The sequence below is a fragment of the Uloborus diversus genome, chromosome 5, assembly GCF_026930045.1.
Source record: "Uloborus diversus isolate 005 chromosome 5, Udiv.v.3.1, whole genome shotgun sequence".
Lineage (NCBI taxonomy): Eukaryota > Metazoa > Arthropoda > Arachnida > Araneae > Uloboridae > Uloborus > Uloborus diversus.
In genome coordinates, this window is record NC_072735.1 from 150075112 (window position 1) to 150097805 (window position 22694).

The following is a 22694-nucleotide window of genomic DNA, read 5'->3' on the forward strand; positions in this document are numbered from 1 at the left end:
CGAAAACGGCAATCGTTAATGACGAAATTTACCCTGCAATCGAAGAATCGTCGAAAGTGGCAATCGTAAATGACGAAACTGGTCATGCGATTGAAGAATCCTTGAAGGTGAGCATTATATTTCCGAGAACGGTCATTAATTAAGTGCAGTATAACTCCAATTATCCGAACTTCTACTATCTGAATCGCTGATTATCCAAATCGCTTTCATAGTTTTAGAAAAAAAGAAAGAAAAAATACGCGGAAACACATATTGCGATTCGCAAAACGAGCTGATGTATGCATCACATGACTTCCTTTTACTCCAATTTAATGTCATTTCCCCATTATTCGCTATTTTAATGTGATTCAATATTTATTCTCTAAATATCACCAACAATGGCCAAATTGAAACCAAAAAAAAAAAAAAAAAAACTCCGCCAAATTTGTCGCCAAGTTGGCGACAAAACTTGGCGACCAAAAGACTGGCGATATATCGCCAAGTGTCCGACAAATTATAACGCCACTTGAGTTTACATCGAAATTAACAATGATTTCCCCCCAAAAAGGTGCAAAAGACCCCCTTAGGAACATCCGAAAGCAACCAAAAGGGGAGGTGCACAACTAGACCCCACTACGAGTCTATGTACCAAATTTCAACTTTCTAGGACATACCATTTTTGAGTTATGCGAGATACATACGCACATACGCACATACGCACATACGCACATACACACATACGCACATACATACAGACGTCACGAGAAAAGTCGTTGTAATTACCTCGGTGATGGTCAAAATGGATATTTCGCGTGTCTATACATTCTTAGGCACTTTTCCGCATGTGGTCGAATCGAAAAAAAAACTCAACATTCATTTGGGGGTGAGCAAAATGGAAATTAAGGGCGATTTTTGAGTGAAAATTTTTTCGCGAATACAATACTTCCTTTTTTGTAAAAGGAAGTAATAATGATTCCGTCTACTCGCTAACCCTCCGCAAAACTAGTCAAACATTTTACTTTGACCGAGGTATTCATCAAGCAATGACTTTCAATTAAAGTACGATACCTACACACTGTACTAGGAACTTGTACCGACATACTGTAAGTAGGAAATTGTACCTACATACTGTAAGTAGGAACTTGTACCTACATACTGTAAGTAGGAAATTGTACCTGCATACTGTAAGTAGGAACTTGTACCTACATACTGTAATTAGGAAATTGTACCTGCATACTGTAAGTAGGAACTTGTACTTACATACACTTACTGTAAGTAGGAACTTGTACCTACATACTGAAAGTAGGAAATTGTACCTACATACAATTACTGTAGGTAAGAACTTGTAAGTACTCTTAACATTTAAACGTGTTGCCTTTTCATTTGGTTAATCAAAAGCTCTCTTTCCTTAAAAAATAGTTTTTCTCTCCCATTTTCAACATATGCACTCATCACATAATTAAAATAGACCTATTTTGGAGAAAAATCCTACTGTCCGGGTTTTTGAATACCCGAATGGGATTCGGTCCCAGTTGATTCGGATAATTGGAGCTCTACTGCTGTTTTATTGTTACCCATTGCCTTACATCGTCTGGGAATATATCGTCGCCTCAAAGCAATACTAAGATATCTAATCGCAGACATAACACTAAGATATCTTACTGCTGCTCTGAGGCGACGATATGGTCTGCTTCATGCGCCTTTGCTGCATAATTTCGTAAAATAGCATGGAATGTTAAATGAATTACAGTAAATTTCTTAATAAAAATTTTAAAAAAGAAAGAAAAAAAACCATGTCTTATTTACATAGAGTCCTAATTGTCTCCTGAAATGAAATAAGTAAATCTTTAAACCCTTTATGACCCGAATTTCTCCAGATTTAGAAAAAGAGTTTGAAATTTTCTTGTTACATTTTTTGCTGCACGAGAAGCACCTTATATGAAAGTTATGAAACACAATTTTATTGTTTTTTTTTCTTGAATTTTCAGTTTGGACAAAAAAAATTCTTAATTTCTCCAAATACAGTTTCCCTTTATCGTTTTGCTGTATGGAACTCGGAGTTAAAGCTCGTCGGGTCGTAAAAGGTTAAATATTGAAGACATAAAATGCACTCTCTAATTCAATGTATAGTTTACCAAGTATTATTTTATGACACATTACACTATACATTGGGAATCTAAAGTTTAAAATAATACTGTATATGTTTAAAAAACAATACTGGAAGAGAGTTTGAAAAATTAGGTTCGAAATGTTATTTTTTTGGAGGTGGAACATTATCTGAAAACTTTCCAACGAAATTTCCTGGAGGATCATAGTTGGCCACAACAAGAATTTTTCCGGTTTTACTCTTGGCCCACGCCACGCCCATTTGTTTACTTGCTTTCCATATTACTTGTGTAAAGTGGCCTAAAAGAAAAATATATATAACTGCTAGTAAAACAACCAAGAAAATATCATACTGCGTAATTTTTTGAAACTTACCTTTAAATTACATTACTCAGATTTTTTTTGTTTAAATAGTTTCAGTGTTTGAGTCAAGTCCCCGTTATAATAAACTTGCATATGAACTTCAAATAAACATATATAGTGAAATCCCGTTACAACGAATAAAACTGCAACGAAATAAAGTAAATTCACAGTTCCATTTTAATTTGCAATATATTGCTAGAATTAGATTACAACGAAATTCTCGTTAAAACGAACAAAAGTTTCGATCCCTTGAAGTTTGTTGTAACCGGATTTCACTATACATTAAAGCATAATTGTCGTTAAAATTTATGTAAATAATTGACTAGTAAACTTGTCTCTTATTGTGTGGAAAAAAAATCTGGAAGGAGAAATAACAAGAAACCACATTAAATCGTGGCACTTGACATCCGATTGCTTCACGAATCTGCCAAGCAACGTTTCTTATGAACTAGTATCGATTCTTTCTTTCTTTTTTTTTGCAATTTCCCATAGTTGGCACCTGTTGTTGCAAATTTTCTTCGACGACCATTTGCAACTTCTTGAACATTTGTATTAATATTTTAATGGATTCTTACGTTAAACCAGTGGTCAGTACAGAAATTTCAAGCTACTCAGCACCCATCATAGAACTTACCATCCTTTTCTTCCGCTGAAGTCTGCGGCATAGTTTCTTCTATTCATGGTGCACTTGAAATTAAATTGGAACCTTAATCTTTTCTCCGTTCTTTCAAATTCTCTGCCAGTGGTCAGTACACAAATTTTAAGCTTCTCTAGGCCTTCTGCACCCATCTTAGAACTTACCATCCTTTTCTTCCGCTGAAGTCTGTGACATAGTTTCTTACAACCAGTGGTCAGTACAGAAATTTTAAGCTACTCTAGATCCTCTGCATCCATCTTAGATCTTACCATCCTTTTCTTCGCTGAAGTCTGCGACATAGTTTCTTTTATTCATGGTGCACTTGAAATTTAATTGGAACCTTAATCCTTCTCCGTTCTTTCAAATTCGCTGCACGTGAAAAACTGATCAGATCAGACAAAACCTGTCGCAAGCAAGATTTTATACGACGACATGCTCCGTCATGAAGCACATTATGAGGTTAAGCACGTCATGAGGATCTTGGATTCACAACCAATGTTTTTCCCACCATCCTTCATATTTAGTTACCATATCACTACGTTCTCTTCTTAAAAAGATCGTAATGAGAAGACATTTCACGCGATTCACGATTTCTTGTCACCAATCTACCACATTTTAGTACACTCATGTACAAAATTAAGGTCACAAACACGTTGAAGAAGTGAATGCCCTACATATGGACAGTCCACGAGATTTCTCCGGATCTCAATCCTATTGAACATGTTTGGGATGGTCTAGGAAACGCCCTTGAACAGTGTGACACCCTCCTAATACCTTCCAAGGATTAAAAGCCGCGCTTTTGGAAGAATGATCTTTATTCCCTCGAGCATTGATTGACACCCTCATAAACAGTATGAAAGCTCGTTGTGAAGCTTGTATAGTAGTGCACAGTGGTCACACTCCATATTAGACAAGCTTTTCCCTCAGATAAATGCTTTATCTCTGATTCAAAATCTAACACGTTTTGATATAGCATGTTTCTTAATTCCCAATTAAAATCTTTTCCATGTTGTTGTGTTTCTACTGTCTATCCTCTAAATTAAGTAAAATCTCATTCAAATGAGCCGAAGACGTACATAAAATTTCTGTTTTTCTCCCTCATTCAGATAGACTCGCCTTAACTGGACGTTTGCCAATTCCATACAATCCATGGTTGGACAGTACTTCCTTTCTCTCATTGTAATATACCTCTTTGCCAAATTTCGTGGCAACACAGTGAATAGTTTTTCAATTTTTGCAGATTTTATGTTTGTGACCTTAATTTTGGATCTGAGTGTAGTGGCCGATCTACATCGCCCATGGTACGCATATTTTTGTTAAACAGTTCGATTCTTGCTGTCGTCTTGAGTTTCACTTTCGACTTCCGCGTTATATACAGATCATCTGCTGCTCGTCTCAATTCCGTACCTCAGAGCCAGATACCTCGCAAGTCACATAATCGCGACTTTACAAGACAGAGGAGAAAAGGTTATTGGCTCATGCAAAAGATTGGACGCGCGCTTTTTTAACGCAAGTAAATAATTACAAAGGATTAAAAAAAAAAAAAAAAAATACGTTCACAAGGCTCGATGCGGAATATGATTCTACATATAATGCACTAAAAAATGAAAATCGCAGTTTTTGGACTCACGTCAGTCTGGCTCTGAGGTACAGAATTTATGTACTTAATCAAACTACAAACTTAATGTAGGCAACACAACGTCAACCAGCTGTCCTCATCATTGAATGAGCTCTAGTTTTCAATTATAATTCGGACTTTTGTATTAAAAAACGAGCTTAAATTTATCTAACCATTTAGCTTACAAAGCTTTATAAATTTCATGCATTATTTATTCATAGGTAACATTTATCTAAATTTTGTTTACTGTTACTCTTTTGTCACATAATGCTTATCTCCTTTTACGTTATCTGAGTGAAGTCACGAAAGCTACACATTCGATTATATTACTAACATAAAATTAGGATAGGAAAACAAATATAATGAAAATTATTATTGATGCCGTTATACTAGTATTACTATAATATTTTACCAGTGTATTTACTTTAAGAAAACTTTTCTTACCCGATTTTAGACTTTTGGGCTCTTTTCCGAAAGTGTGGTCTTTGATTTCGCTGTACCAACTATCTACAGCTTCATTTCCTAACAATATTAAATACGAAAGTAACTGAAATTGTTAAAATAATGGAAATTATGAAATATAAACTAATAACATATAATAGTATATTAATGAGTTTTAATTTGCAGCATAAAAAAGGCGATATCCTATCTTTGCGTATCAGATGCAAAAAGTAACCAACAGGAAAATGAGAAGGAAAATAGGAAAATAAGAAGGAAAATAGAAAAATAAGAAGGAAAATAGAAAAATAACTCTTATCTTAAAATAGAAAAATTAACACTTTCCCGACAGGTTTAGCAAACAAATTCAGTTCGTATTTATTAGCATTGCCAGTGTTTAGAGTCTAGTTCAACGGAAATCTGGCAGATATATTTTAATTTTTTAGTTAGAATTCTTTTAAGGTTTCATTTGCTTACATTTAAAAAGAAAAAAATGCATCGCTCGGTTTAAATTCCGTCTTCTTGCTGCTTACCCGAGGTGCAAAAATAATGCTTTGTAAATTTCTCGCTCATGCTTTAAGTACGAAGATTTAACGTCCATTTATTTAAAAAATTACGAAGCGACTTTAGTGTTTATTTCTTACCGCTAAAAAACTATCTCATGGTATTAAGTCAGTGTTAATATCTCCAAAAAGTATTTTTTTTTTGCTTTTAGCCAGTTTATTGATTAGTGCTGTCAGATCAAAAACGATGGGCAAATGTCTAAAATAATTAACGGAAGTTTGGAGACTTTGAAACCACGAAGAAAGGAAAAGGGAGGCTGCGCTTGAAATCGCTTCAGCTCACCCCCCCCCCCTTCTTCATTTCCAAAAGTTATCGAAATTAGCTTAAATTGGTAAGTTCAAAAATTGCGACAAAATTTCATTGGGCAATTCCATTATAATATACCTTTAAAAAAAGCACTAAAATATGGCATGACCATCCCAAACACATTGAAAAAATAATAAGTTGCGAGAATAAAGATTCAGAAATTTTCTATTCTATTTTTCTATTCAAGAGTCACAACTGACTACAACTGTATTTATGTCGAGGTCTGCATACTAGTGCCTTGCCTCCATTATTTTATATACCGATAGATGGCAGCACCATCACCGGATCGAACAGTTAATGAGAATTTAGAACTAGTCCAAGAGCTAATAGCTACCTGGTACTAGCACCCCCAGAGGTATCGTTTCACTTGGAGGACATTGAGACCACGAGCATATTTAACGTCGCCCAGTCCCCTTTAATGACGACGGTGGGTCTTCGACCAGCTGGGATCGAACCCGAGCCCCTCCGGCCCCGAGTCCAATGCCCTACCGATCAGGCTACCACGGCCCAGATTCAGAAATGCTGTAGATAGAGGCTTATGGATTGAGAGGAAAGGCGCCATCTGTTCCAGCATCTGCCTGCGTGCAATATAGGAGATGACGGTTAAATTTCTGCTGAAGCCCTGAATGTAATTTTTTTCTCTGTGATGTTTAATCTGAATTGTGATATCCTCTTCTGAGCGGAATACGATAAGCTATGGGTTTAACTAAAAAAGGAAAAAAAAAGGTAACAACTGGTTTGAAAACAGCATACTTTTTGAAAAAGATTCCTCCCTTCCGAATGGCAACGTATTAAAATTCAACTCGGAAGATTCTGTTAACAGTATGCTTGCTGTTAAACGTAAGATTTATTATTATTTTTTAATTCTATGAATTTTGAATTCATATTGACTATTTTTGATAAATACACCTATAAATGAATGGCAGCCACATAAAAGTAAAATATTGATTTCAAACCAAAGAACTTATGCTTTGTATTCATGAACAGATTTTTATCCTTTAAGAACGTGTAGCATGAATTGCCAACACATAGCTAAAAGAAAATAAGGTTTCTTAATGTGTTGTTCTTGGAATGGAAACTTAATTGAAGTTAAGTAGTTTGAAACTTCATAAGTTCACTTGCTTTAGTGCCAACAACCAAAGAACAAGTAATTTGCAGTAAACTATACGTTAGTGATTGCGAACTTCTTCTTTGATACACCATGCCACATAAAAACTTTTTAACAAAAAATCATTAACTTTTTATGAAAGAAAACACATTAGAAAATTGAATTTGCCACGAAAACTTGCTAAAACTGTGAGATTGTCAACAAGACACTAACTTAGCTGAACATCATGGTTGGATTACTTCTGTGAACAAAGTCACGGCTCAAGATCTACCTGCTATATTGAAAGTTAGTTCCATTGTTAGAGTTGTGGAAGCTGTTTGTAAAATGCAATCTGAATTTATTTACAAAGACGAGATTTTTGAAGTGAATAGTTCCCAAATTTTGGAAAGCAAGAACATTGTTCATTGAATAGGATTTAAATGTGTTAGTTCTGTTCGTCATTGACTTTTATTCAACTAATATAATTGAACGAAAGTAGTGAACCATATCCCGATTTCTTAAAGAGTCGTCATTGAAGTGAATCCTAATGACATTTCTAATCCAGGCGTTGTTAGTTTGCATATGATAGCCCTGCGCCGTGAAGTAAAAGGTAAGTCATTTCAAACTTATTTTATTTGAGTTAAAAGTTTCGAAAATCTTAACAGATTCATGGAAATGAGGTGAAAACGTATAAGTATGTTTGAAGGGCTCGGGGCCAGAATGATGATATGCCACATGATGTGAATTTTCAGTAGGCCAATCTCCAACTTATAAAACATATTTATAGAATTTTTCAAAGGTATTATACATTCTATATTCTGCAATACTTAAACCAGATATGTTTTTCTTCAAATGCCGTAACCCATTGTCATGTTTATTTCAATATTAGTTATGAGAAACAAAAATTTTAATCGAAAAGTCACTCCTTGTGGCTTGTCACATTTCAGCTCCGAGCCCTTTATTTTAAGACATTGTTTGTGCACGTTATTACTGAAAAAGATTTTACAACTCCATATTAGTGAGATGTATTCATTTTAGATAAAATATACATGTTCAAAATACTGGAACTTTTTACCCAAACATATTGCCTTTATTTTAACTAAATTGAAATCGACTCCTTAGTAGGGATTTACTTATAAACTTATTTCTGTGTTAACAATGGTTCTTGTGGTCTTGAAGATCAAATTAAATTTTATGCTTGTGTGTGTGGGGGGGGGGGATCATATCGTATTCATTTTTAGAACGAGATCTTATTTGTTGATACGCAATTCTTTTCAGATCAAGCAGCACCAACACTTATTAGATGTATCAACAATCATAAAAAATGAATTTCTTTTCATAAGAATCATTTTATCTTTTACATTATTGTTCGAATTAGAATCTTAGCCAAATCATCACACACCTAACTTCACATTTTTTTCAATAACACGGGAGTTTTGCAAAACAAGATTTGCTTGTAGTATAAGTTGTTTGCCAGATTTCTGAGATGTTCAACCGGCAGGCCCGTGTCCAGATTTTCATGAAGGAAGGGGTTTTATAGCTTCTGCATCCTTATCCGGAGTGATGGGGGGGGGGGGGTCAGTCCCCCACGAAATTTAATTTTACGCTAAATTGCCGATTGCAGGATGGCATTTATAGACCTGATAAATTTTTGTTTGTCCACCAGGAGTGCATCCAAAAAAAAAAAAAGATTCCGCTTTGTCTTGCCAAAATCTGCCAGGGATTCAATTACGATGTCTCTATCCAGCTTTGTCCTCTTTTTCTTATATTGACTCTTTTTTCGTATTTTTTTTTTTTTTCATCCGCAAATCTTTATCCTCCTACCCGCATTCTCCTATTTTTTAGTCGTGAATTTCCCAAAGATTGAAATTGAAAATCATTGTAAAAGCCTTGCTTAGATTAATTACAAACAGTTGTTTTCTTAACAAATAGAAAATGGCAACAAATAAAAATTTTAAATAACTGAGGGTTTTACTGGTCACTGTTTTACCAGCTGTCATTTCGACATTTGGTAGCCAACACAATTTTGAATAGATACACCCTAACTACCTACCGGTATGAAATATACTTTACGAACTATTCTTATACCTACCAAAAATTTCATAAAAATCGGTCGAGCCGTTTGAGAGGAGTTCCAACACAAACACCGTGACATGATATTTTTAAACATTAAGTTAAAAAAAAAAGTGCGTCCATTTTCGGTTTGTCTACAAATGAAATGTTTAATTAATATAAGCAAGGCTTTTATGATGATTTTCAACAATGGTTTTTTCAATGATTTTCAACAATGGTTTTTTCAATGATTTTCAACAATGGTTTTTACAATGATTTTCAACAATAGCTTCTACAATGATTTTCAACAATAGCTTCTACAATGATTTTAAAAAATAAATTCTGGATAGGGACACCCTGATTACTTAGCGATATAAAATATACTTTATGTCCTATTCTCATACCTACCAAATACGTATAAAAATAGGTCGAGCCGTTTCGGAGGAGTTCAAACACTAACACCGTGACAGGAGATTTTTATATATTAGATTAGATAAACCAATTATATTTGAAACACTACTTCTTTTCATAGCTCATGAAATTAATTTGCAACGGTTATGCCTATATGGGGCCTTATTCCTGGCCGATTTGGTAATTTTTATCGACATCCAAGCAGTTTCTGAAATTTTTCGTGCCTGTAACTGAGGTTTCGTTCATGGGGAGGGGGGGGGGGGGTCATTCTTAGGCATGACCCTTCTAAAATGGTAGTCTGTATCCGCCCCGTCCAGAGCTCCCCAAAATAAAAGTTTGACCCTGTGAAAATTGCGGGAAAGCCCCTAAATATTACCATTAGCTTAAAGTAAACTTTTAAACATCTTCAGAAAGCAAAAAAAAAAAAAAAAAAAAAACTAAAATATTTACTACCGCATAAAAATAAATTGGTTAAAAAATTTACCGATTTTTGTTGAGTATTCTGACCTGAATATTCATAGCTATTGTCAGCTGCATGTGTTTTGGTTACTTTAGTTCAGTATTTACTTACCTGATACCATGTGATTTGGATCTGAACTCCACTTCATGAAAATGTTCTCGCCGTATTGTTTTTCTGTCCGATGTTTAAAGCCATCCGTAGCTGCCAAGTGATCAGCCCATTCTTTTGCGTAAGAGCAAATCTACATTTAGAAATTATACTTCATTAGCTTAAAAGTTAATGGAATGACATATCATTAATTTTATCAATTATCCTTACCGCACAGGGTAAACTTTTACTTCTTGCATGCGTTAAGGTCTTTTTGGACCTTAGTTGACTTAAATGACGTAACAGAAAAACGTTGGTAATTCATTAATTTAATTTTCAAGCATAAAGGTATTTATTCGTTATATAAGTGATACTACTGTGTTCAAAATCAACTTGTAATATATAAAAATATGATCTCGTGTTATTCTGTATCGTATATTAAAGCCATGATGTTATGATTTTAATCTACATTTCAAAGCAACTGTTTATGTAATAGAATATATTTTTCATTTGAAGAAATATTTTAAATTGCAAAGTATTTTATTAGGTTTTTAAAGAATTTGTACGCATTTTAGATAAAGAAAATGATTATTCTACATCAGAGGGCGGGGGGGGGGGGGGGAGTTTACTCAAGGGTCTTCCTTCAAATTCTTTTCTTAGCACGGGCATCTTCATGCAGATACAACTCGTAACAAATAAAAATAGTTTCATAATTTTCGAAATGGCTAATGTGAATAGCTTGTATGTATCGCACGGACTCGGCGCAAAACATGCTACATCTTTCTCTTTGCTATCTTGTTTTTAAATTGCCAATTGTCAATTCTGCAGAACTATAGAAAGTCGACGAAAAAAAGTTGTAGTTGCTCAAATATCAAGCTTTCTACTTCCACCAAAGTATATTTGAAGAAAAAATATTCAGAAATGGATATTAAATTAATTTCTAACCGAAAATAAGTCTATTATTCGTGCAATAAGTCATTTCCTAAACTTATGTTACCGACAGCTAAGTTGCTAACATTGGGAGTTCTATCACTACTTCATAGCTATCTTTTTAGTCATGATTAATTTTGATTTGGAGATTTTCTGTGAGAAGTGGTTCTGTACAACTTTTTTTGAAGTTCGTAGGGGAGAAACATAAACTAATGATCGTCCTTCTGCTGTTATTGGGGGTAGAGGTAGTAGGGGGGAGCAAACCGATTTCGAATACAAATATGAGGGAGGGAAGGACATAGTCAATTCGTTCTCATTGGATTTGGTTTCGGAGTGAAAATTGTAGTTAAAGTTTTGGTCACAAACACTGAAAAGTTGGGAAACACTGCCTTATGCTTAACCTCAAATGGTCAAGTATTATGAAAGCAAAAAAGGGAGACTGATAGTTGCTTATTTTCTCTGACGAAAGTGGAGGGGTTACAAAAATCAACAAAAGTGGGGGAAAAGCGTTCTGTGACATACAAAATGTCATAAAATCTTATGCAAGCAAAAAAAAAAAAAAAAAGAGGGGCGGGGGGAGGGATGGGTAGCTTTTGCTTAATTTTTCTCACAAGTCGGAAGGGGAGGGGGAGTACAAAATGACCTAAAATATATTTACAGAATGCTTGAGTGACCCCTTATTAAATAAATTGAAAAAAAAAAATTAACTTGAAAAATGTGTTAATATGTAAAATGATTTTCTAAGTAAATCCCTTCTCATTAAAAGCTCCATTCAAATTTAAATAATTTCCACAAATACATAAAGCAGACCATTAAGACCATTTAATGTCACATTAAAATCTTACTACTATTATATATGCGAAAGTTTGTGAGGATGTTCGTTATTCTTTTGCGCAAAAACCACTGAGGGGATTTTAATAAAACTTTATAATAATATAGCTTATAACTCAGAATAACACATAGGGTAGTTTTTGCTCCGTTATGGGGAGCAAAACCCCCATAGGGGGGGCATTAAAACACAATTTTCCCATTATTGCTCTAATATGGGGGTGAAAAAATACTTGCACATATTAACATTATTCCAGATAGGCATTGTAGAAGGTTAATAGTTTTTCCATCTGGCGCAATATTGAGTACATAGGGGTTTCAACTTTGTGCCACCAGTTTTTTGTTTTCATTTAAAATACATTTTTGCTCACCAAGTCCAAATTTTTTTTTCTAAAGCTTAGTCATTCATGATTGAATATTGTCCGAATTAGTAGTGCTTCTTTGCTTTTCACTCCAGGGTCCTCCGTAACTATACTACTTGTGGTTTAACCAGTTGGATGGAACCCAGAAGAATGCTCTAATTTTTTGATCCGGATCAGAAACCGAGCTATCCCTGGTCCAGCACCCTACGAGGTGTCGTTTCACTTGGAGGACTTTGTAACCGCGAGCATATTTAACGTTCCCCAGTCACCATTAATGATGACGGTGGATCTTCGAGTGGCTAGAATCAAACCCAGGGCCCTTGGGTCACAAGTTCGTGCCCTCCTTGCCCCATAGAAGTTTCAACAATAATCATAAAAGCAAACTTTTTTTCGAAGGGTAATAACTCATACAATCGACGCCACGCTCGTTTCAATTACTTATCTACTAGAATCTGATCAAGATATAAATCTGAATATTTTCAACATCATTTTAAAAACTAAGTAGTTTAGAAGTTTTTCATTATTCAAAAAATAATTACTACCAAAAAATACTTTGATTTTGTATGTGTCTAGCAAAACAAAAATTTGAAAAAAAAAAAAGCACCTTTTCTATGACAAAACGTCTATCAAAAAATGTATTTTTAATTGAATTAAAGTGTCTTTCTATTTGAAAGCTTCTAGTCCCTTTTTTGGTCTGAGGGAAATTCTTAACTTAGTAATGCATGATTGAAACCTGTATTATAAAATAAAATGAACTTAGTTAGCTAAAGAACAATTAAAAAAAAAGACAATTATTAAAGAAACTAGAAAATTGCCCGTCAAGGTATGACGGGTGAAAATTTGCTTCTACATTTGTACGCAGCAATTGCCTGTTTGGAGATATTTTGATAGTTGAATTTTATCCCTACTCCAGTGGATTGAGGATTAACCCTTAACTCCGTTAGATAGCGTTCATTCCTGATCATTTTTACGTTTCTTCATTCTCCTAAAATGTCATTTGTACCAGTAAAACAGTTAAGTTACCGGATCCAGTTCAGCCTTGTCGAAAAAAAAAGCATTTCCCTGCAAGTCAAACATTACCAAAACATATTATCAGATTATAATGCTGTGGCGCGTGTTTCATTGTTGATGACATCAGCGTTACTCGATCATTTGCTGTCACATAAATGAGGATGAAATGAATATAATTATTAGACACTCTCTTGAAAGTAATATATTTGTTGAACAATTGAAAGTAATGTAATTTTGAACACAGAAATGTCATTTTAACAGCACTAACCTCTTTAGAGAGCTTTAAATCTGGCACGCCATGCTTTGATCTGTAGGCATTATGTGATTTTAAGCAATCTTCTTCAAACTTGCCAGGTTTCACTATTACAGCAGGTTCTTTTTTATCTGCTGCGGCGTTGGATTTGGATTTTTCGGGGCTGTCGTGAGATTTAAAAAAGCTAAATGCAGACTTTTTTGGTTTAGTGTCTTCTAATTCTTTACACACTGTTTCAGATGGCTGGATTTTGTCCGGATCCCCATATGTTTCTACAGTTTCTTCTAGGACTTCTTTCTTTCCCGAGCTATCCGTGTAAATGATTGTTTTGGTTACGCTAGTTCCACCGGCGTGGAATTTGTTTGGGTCGAAATCGAATTTTTTAAAGGCAGCTTCTAAGTCCTCCCTCGTACCGTCTTCGATGGTCGTTGTCGTGGTTTGTACACCACCCGTTTTTTCTACTGTTTTTGTGACGAAGGAACGAGTTACCTGTAAAAACGAAAGTGAATTATGTAACAACAACAAGCCAAAGAACAAAATCATTGCAAAGTAAAACCAATAGTGGCCAGTGTTTCATAAGTGGCCACTTCACGGTTTAAAACACTACTAGTGACCACAGCGAACTATATTTTTAAACTGTAAGTCTACAATAATAATTACCTCTCTTGAAACTCAATGAGAGTATTATAGAGCATCTCTTCCTTAATCGTGCCATGATCTAAAAATGCCAGAACGTCAATTTTTTAACCATTTTTTTCCCGAACCTCAAATTTGATCCATTAGTGGCCACTCCAAAATCTAAAAATTTCAGTAGTGGTCATCTGACATTCTCCCATCCGAAGTATTTACGTTACTTACTTTAAATTCAAATAACTGATGAATAAATTTGACTCAATATGATAGTTACGTTAAGTATCAACAAAAAAAAAAAAAAAAAAATCACATTATTATATTCAGTAAATTACCGCCCATTGGCCAGGGCTAAAGCAGAAATACATGAAATACACCGCCAGCTCAGTCATTTCCAGCCGATGACTGCAGTTTCGTGCTTATTAGCACTCATCAGCCCGGCATAGGAAAGTGACTGAGCTGGAGATGGAAAACCGTTTAAGGAAGCCAAGAGTGCGAAACAAACTGGTAGCTAATACAGGATTAGCAGACCAGACGAGTGACCGAAGCAATGGTTCGGTTCAACTCGAAGATTGAACGCGAGGCAAGGTATATTCAGTAAATTACCGCCCATTGGCCAGGGCTAAAGCAGAAATACATGAAATACACCGCCAGCTCAGTCATTTCCAGGTCACTTTCCTATGCCGGGCTGATGAGTGCTAATAAGCACGAAACTGCAGTCCTCGGCTAGAAATGACTGAGCTGGCGGTGTATTTCACACATTATTATAGTTCATTTCTTTCTTCAATGTATATAAGTAAACTTGAAGTTGCTACTACTGGTGTTTAACCTTATTATTTAAATATTTTGCGACAAAAATCCAAATTCACTCGCGTCCATCTTGATTTGACTTTAATATTACGATGGCTTGACGTTTTGAATGTAATGGATTGAGATGAAAATAGATATAAATTTCAATACAGTTAGCAGGTAGGAAGGGGGCGTTCAAAATCGAGCAAAAGTCAAAACCAGGACTGCAGATGTTCGTATTTTCAGCAGAGATCTTTTGTTCACTTACGGTTTTTTTCTTTATGATGCTTCCGCGTACATCACCGCTTCAGGAAAGCATTTCCCACCCCACATTGCTAGATGATTTCGAGTCGTCAGGATGCCCCCTTACTCTTAGAAGTTTCGAAACTTTTAACCGAAACACCCTTTATATATGGCTAAGAAATGTAGAATGGAGGTGTCCTTCATGAACAAGCCGCGGCTATTTAAAAGGATTGCGTTTGGGGAAAAAATCTACCCTCTTCAACCCCTGACTGTCATTTCCTTGTTTCCTTGGTTTCCTTGTACTATTTGTAAAATTGTATGAATACAATAATGCCCCACCCCTTGCTTTTGCGACAGACAATTTTTACAACAATAATTAAAAAGAAATTATTCAAAAAAAAAAAAAAAATTCAGAAATGGTTTTTTGTATTTATTATCTTCTTTTACTTTATGGTTTTCAAGATTAATAATTAACCAGCTACATTAGTAGCTAGTTTATTTAAAAAAGTGAATATATTTTAAGAATTATTATTAGTCATATGATCTTGCTGTTTTTGCCTAGACCTTGGGATTTTTATTAGCCCAAGGGTTTTGCGAAAATTCTTAATGACAGCCCTAGTCTAAACCTGCTACATCTGCTGGAGAATCTAGAAATAATTTTCACATTTTATTTCGAAATAAATGCATTTGTTCTTTCCATCCCCGCCGTCCCATTCCTCCTAATTCTCCTCAAATGGCAGTTTTGTTATTGCCTGTATGTCGAGATTTTTGTAACAACAGTCACTTGCAATAACATTAAAACCAGCATCTTCCATTTTGTATTGTTATTTTTATAACAAAACTATGAGTTACATGCTTTGTGGAGATATATTTTATCTTTAGGATTTTCAAGAACTGAGTTATGTTTATTAAAGACTAGTGGTACCCGCACGGCTTTGCCCGTAATAAACAAAGTAAAAGGTCTTTTGGTTCGCCTGTATATTTACAAATAACGTATGGTGAATTTTCTCACCAACTGGCTTGTGCCCATGTTACAGTTCCACGTTATGATAATTTCGTAATTTACTCGTCCATCTTATGATAATTTTATTCTTAAAATTGGAATAGAAAAAGAACCACATCGACTTTTCGAAAAATCGCTTCGAGGTGCACATCCCCATGCTACAAACTAACTTTGTGCCAAATTTCATGAAAATCGGCCGAACGGTCTAGGCGCTATGCGCGTCACAGAGATCCTGACATCCTACAGACATCTAGACAGAGAGACTTTCAGCTTTATTATTAGTAAAGATGTCAAGATATTCTCAAATTCCGGTCTTTTTGATGAAAGAAAGAAGTTATCTTCAATCACAAATGAGGCGGTGAGAAGCAAAGGGGTGTAAGTGGCAAAATTAAAAATTTGGAGATAACCAGTACAAATGGAAGGTGAACCTCTCCCCTGTCTTGGGGCAAGAGATAGTACTAGTATCCCTGGTAGGTGCTGCTATGCAGCATGATAAATTTATAAATACCACTTTGCTTCTGACCGCCTCAATGATGTTGTTTCCTTCAGTCAAAAGTAGTACTTTTAGTCACTGAAATTGGTAGAATAAGCAAAAAAAAAAAAAAAAAAATAAATAAAAAAAAAAATGGAGCCAGCCCGAAAATTCTTTTATTTTCCCAGCAGTTATCCAATTTTGCAAACAAGGCGTGGCCTTCATGACGTCACAAATGATGCTCTTTGGCGCATCTTTCTATCGCGTTTCCACGTTATGATAATCAAGAAGCGAATAAAATTGAGCTCTACGCTTGCTATCAACCATATCATTGCCAATACACGTGAATTATGATGCGAATTAAATATTTTGCTCTGTGAATGGCAACACTGAATGGCATTTCATCATTTGTGATGTCATCGGCAAGAAATGTAAGCAATGAAAGCGCACCGATTTCAGTATTTTTTTAAAAATATTAAACTTAAACAAATTATTTAAAAATATGATTATATCCTATATTTTTAAGCATGTTCTTTCAGAAAAAAATACTTTAAAAATTTTGGAAACGACCCCATTGTACACTTATTTTAATTTGATTTTTATGACGAAGGAAGAAATTACCTGAAAAAAAAAAGGTCAGCCCTAAAATCATGATAGGGTTAAAAATAATTGAGTTTGATTTAAGTGAAATTTATGAAACACAAAAATATTGCTCACTATGATCGGATTTTTCTCGTTAAAAGCGAGTTCTGCTCTCACTGACAAGTATTTCTGATGTCCTTGTTAAATTAAGGCTCTCGGTAAATCAGGGCTATTTATAATTAAGTCCGACAGTAGTATCTATATAAACTTAGAAAATCGCCCGTCAAGGTATGACGGGTGAAAATTGCTCCTATATTTGAACGGAGCATTTGCCTTTTTGGTGATATTTTCATAGCTGAAATCTTAAAACCCTAACCACTGTGGATTAACCCTAAACTCTAGTAGATAGCGTTCATTGATGACCACTTTTTCGTTTCTTCATTCTCCTAAAGTGAATCTTATCAGTAAAACAGTTTAGTTGCCGGATCCAGTTCAGCTTTGTGAAAATAAACCATTTCCCTGCACGTCAAAAATTACCAAAAATATAATCAAATTATCCATGGCACGAGGTTTATTGTTGATGAGACAGAGCGTTACTCGATTAGTGATTTTGGCTATTATATACATGAGGATAGTCAAGCAAATGTTTCAGAAATATGCCCTTAATTTCAGTAGAAGTGATTATGCCACCAATTATCTATAAAACCAAATAAAAATTATTAAAATAGTAAATAACAATTCTTAAACTAACATCAAGAACTTACTTTTTCCGTATGGCATACTTCCTCTTGTTCTTTATTTTTCTTCTTAAACATTTTACAGCGAACCTGGAAATAAAGTACACTGTCATATCAAATAACTCTTACTTCCACAGACGTTCGGTTATACAAAAATAAATTATTAAGTTTTGTCAATGTAAAGAATGTAAAAACTGACGTAAAGGCTTCTTTATTCTCAGCTCAAAGTTTAAGTGAATTTCCTTTTAAGCAATGCTTTATAAGTGCGATAATAAAAAAAATTAAATTAATAGTAATTGAAAGAGCATAGTGAAACGTGTTTTTTTGACGCATAAATCATTTGCCTTCGTCCTCCCACCATCGAAATATATGGTCTTCAAGTTGCGCGACATTTTTTAAAAAATCGCCAAATTTAGCGAGAAACGAACACTTAAATTGTAGTTGTAGCTTCGTTTCTGTCAAAGATATCGGTAATTCGATCAACATTTCCAGAACCTTCCGTTTCTCGATAAATGTGGCGACTTTTCCTTAAATTGTCACTTGACTTTAAGACATATTTCGAAAACGGGGGGAAGAGGGCAAATGGTTTAGGAATCATAAAGCATATTTAAATACTCTTATTATTGCTATTTTTCTCCAGCATTACACTATTTGCGTAATTCTTTTGTTATGTAATTAATTATTAGATTTTGTTTCCTACTTATTGATTTGTCATCATAACTGCATTTAGAATAACACCGTGTACTTCCATTTGCTTGATTTTAACCAAATTAATGCAACATTCAAAACTTGAATGCATTTAGTGGGTATTAATTGTTAATCCAAATTTTGCGAAAATTAATAGTTTTCTCAACTTCGGCATTAATTAGTTTCTCAATCAACCAACTTTTACGAAATGCATAAAAGTAGATTTGAGTGACTAGTAGAGTGATAGTATCCTATAAATCTTAGTCACTACAAAATAAAATCTGATGGCACTGTTGCTCAAGTGTACTTCTACATATTCAAAAATCATCATCCAATAACTCTTTCAACATATTCTTCTCGACCAAATAATGGAGACAGCTATCGCTAGATTACTGGCAGGAAATCTCTCTTCATTTAACCGTTTTGAAAGCTCATTTCTTCTTCCGCTTTCCTTTAAATCTGGATTGATGAGTTGAAATGAGCAATATATGAAAGAGAATGCTAGGCGAATTTTTATTCCCACTACAAATATTAATTCAAGGCCTCAAAACGCATGTATTATTCTTAGTTTATTATTACTAAGGTAAGTGCGTTAATTATGTAAGTGCGTTCATGACCCAATATCTCGCTAATTTATGATTAAATTGGCTCCAGCTTTTGCACACTCATCAGCTGCCTCATAAAAAAGAAGAAAAAAAAATATTCCAAGGGAAAATTTAAATTTCAATCGAACCGATGAGTCCGAAAACCAGTCATCTCCTGGAGTTTATCAAAGGATATGACCGAATTTCGAACTCAGTGATTCAATTGTCAGTAGTTTTTAAAAAGAAAGGCGATATGGCCGCATTAGGAATATAGGTCTCTGATAAGGCCCATATTGTGCAAGGATTACCTCACGTAGGGTTGAAGGTAAAAAAAGCTAAAAAGTAACATGAAACTGAAAAAAGAAAGATAACTTCGTTACTGTCAGTATAAAAACATATTAATCCACATTTGATAAACTCAAAACAGGATCGAAAATTCCATGTTTACTTTAATGGAAAGGAGTAAGATCCATCGCAACATTTGGGGCCCTCGTTATTTATATTATTTCTCAAAGGGTGTTTTTTGTATGAGGATGCGATAACTCTTTCAATACTTTATCAAACTTCGTAAGTAAGGCATCATTTGGGGATTTTTTTCCCCCGCTTTCCGCGCAAATTAAAGGGAGAATTCTCAATTTAGTTGTTTTGCCCAAAAAAAAAAAAAAAAAAAAAAAAAAAAAAAAAAAAAAAAAAAAAGATTTATTCTGTTTTTTTTTTTTTAGTTACGCATCTGTTCATACATATTCCCTAAAGCGGTAACCCAGTGGCGGTGTTGGTAAGGGCATCATACGAATAATGCAAAAGTTGTGAAACTCAAACATCCTTAATACCTACTTCATCGACTTCAAAAGTAATATATAATTTAAAAGATATTTTTCATTGCTATCAGAAAACAAACACACACACAACACACACACGTCTTATTTCCCCCATTATTCAAAAAATTACTCAAAACATGACGTATTTTTGAATTCCAACTTTAGCACGATTCAGCTAGCAATTGTTTCCTGTTTTATGGTCACTTCTGAGTTCTCGCACATGCAAGCAGCATATGCTGCAAATTATCATATACCCCATCCGATACTCCGACGTCCTAATAAGGCGAACTATGGCCCTAATGGACTACAATCTACTTTTCTTTGTTCTCAAATCGCAGGAAAAAATGTCGAGACACAGTGGCTTTTTTCTTTTTGAAATCCTCAACTGCATAAATTAGGTCTCAAGAACAATGAACAACTTATATTGTGATAGTAAACTACAGTGAACCACGAAGAAACAAAAGTTAGTGTAAAATATGACCAGATATTTTGAAAACACCGCCCTGGGAATATTTTTTACTACTTTTTACCTGGTAATAACAAACTGTAAGTTGATAACGCTTGATCATCAGTTAGACTTTCTGACTGTAAAGTCACGACCTAGCGAATTTTCTTTTCTGCTACATGAAACGAGCTGATGTGTGTGCATCACATGACTTCCTTTTACCCCAGTTTAATGTCATTTCCCCATTATTGGCAATTTTAATGTGATTCAATAGTTTACTCTCTAAATATCAGCAACAGTGGCCAAATTGAAACCAAATTAAAAAAAAAAAAAAAACGCCAAATTTGTCGCCAAGTTGGCGACAAAACTTGGCAAAAAAGAAACTAACGATATATGGCCAAGTTTCCGCCCAATTGTAATCCCACTTGAGTTTACATCGAAATTAATAATTATTTTCCCCCCAAAAAGGGGCGAAAGGCCCCTTTAGAAACTCCCGAATACAACCAAAAGAGGAGGTGCACAACTAGACCCTACTAGGAGTCTACGAACCAAATTTTAGTTTTCTAGGACATACCGTTCTTGAGTTATGCGACATACATACGCACATACATACGTTCATACAGACGTCACGAGAAAATTCGTTGTAATTAACTCGGGAAACGTCAAAATGAATATTTCGAGCGTCTATACGTTCTTAGGATCATATGTACGTGTGGTCGGGTCGAAAAAAAAAAACTCAACATTCATTTGGGGGTTCGCACGATGGAAATTAATGCCGATTTTTGAGTGAAATTTTTTTCGCGAATACAATACTTCCTTTTTTGTAAAAGGAAGTAAAAAATGAAGGGATGGCCTTATTGGTCAACAAGGCTTTATTTGGCGCATCCACCTAATATTATTTTTGTGAAACTAATTGATCTATTCACACTACCGAATTTTGAAAATAAAAAAGAATATTTTCCTCAAGACATTTTTCTCGGTGTGATGTATAATTTAATCAATTTCCAATCAACTGCGATGATCATCCGATGTTGAGTGTATTGCTTGAATGTCATTTGCTTTTATTGCACGTGCCACTGATATCAACACTTACTCTACATTCATAAAACATTTTGAACGTTGCAAAACAATTGTTCAATCAATAATTCAGCAATTTTTACCACTCTATCTTGTCAGTGGAGCGCTTGAACTACCAGAATAGTTTAAACTACCGCCCACCACGCCCGAGTTTTAATCTAATGTGTTTCATACATTTTTGATAGGCTCTTGGATCGCTGCTAATTTGCGAGGACTAAAATGCCGAGAGATGTGCCTGGATATTTTATTTAGCAACAGTTTGGCGTTGATTCTCTTTATCTTTTGAGATAAGCTCGCAGCAGATCGGAATCTTTCTTGAAATTCTAGACATTTTTTACACAGCTGTATATTATTTCAAGTTAAAAAATATTATCAAAACAAGTGTAAATATTCTGAATATTTTAGGAACGAAAGCCGTTTTAATTATTATAGAAGCATGGGTTGACTATTTATATTTATAACCTAGAATGTATTTTAATGGGGGAAAGTGCCTTTTATCACACTTTAACAACGATTCCCTTCCAAAAAAGACATACCGTGGCAAATGAATTTAAAAAACGTGAAATTATTGAGAGTGATTTATGACAGCTAACATTTTAAAGAAAAAAAAATGAAGACTTTGGGTATAGTTTCATTTTTTGTATTGCTGGGTTGGATAATTCCAATGTAATAAACAACTAAGATAAAAAGTAAATGTCATAATTTTTTAAAGAAATGCCAAGGTCATCATTAAACATTTCAATTTGTTCCCTCTTTGAGGAAGTATTTTGGTGAAATAGAATTGGACATATTTAATCATAACATGGAATGCTGTACGTTTCGAAATAATGTTCACATGTTTTATAAAGTATTTTATTTTTCACTAGTGGTACCCGCACGGTTTTGCCCGTAATAGAAAAATTAAATGGTCTTTTGGTTCGCCTGTATATTTACAAATAATGTATGGTGAATTTTCTCGCCAATTGGCTTGTACCCATGGTACGGTTTCACATTATAATTTCGTATCTCGCCAATTGGCTTGTGACCATGTTACGGTTCCACGTTATGATTCTTTCTTATCTCGCCAATTGGCTTGTGCCCATGTTACGGTTCCACGTTATAATAATTTCGTAATTTACTCGTCCCTCTTGTGATA

At 34.5% G+C, this 22694-nt stretch overlaps 1 protein-coding gene across 3 annotated transcripts in view; it reads right to left on the minus strand.

The window, feature by feature from the left end:
• Nucleotides 1–968: 968 nt before the first annotated feature.
• The window catches only part of LOC129222554 (uncharacterized), a 35351-nt gene continuing 13625 nt past the window's right edge, over nucleotides 969–22694 (minus strand). For all 3 annotated transcript variants that reach the window (XM_054857068.1, XM_054857067.1, XM_054857069.1), the window contains exons 2-6: nucleotides 17976–18038; nucleotides 13508–13981; nucleotides 10133–10262; nucleotides 5148–5225; nucleotides 969–2385 (exon numbers count right to left, since the gene is read on the minus strand). In XM_054857068.1, the coding sequence (XP_054713043.1) occupies nucleotides 2231–2385; nucleotides 5148–5225; nucleotides 10133–10262; nucleotides 13508–13981; nucleotides 17976–18026 (888 nt within the window). In that variant the 5' untranslated portion in view covers nucleotides 18027–18038 and the 3' untranslated portion in view covers nucleotides 969–2230. The remainder of the gene's footprint in view (nucleotides 2386–5147; nucleotides 5226–10132; nucleotides 10263–13507; nucleotides 13982–17975; nucleotides 18039–22694) is intronic.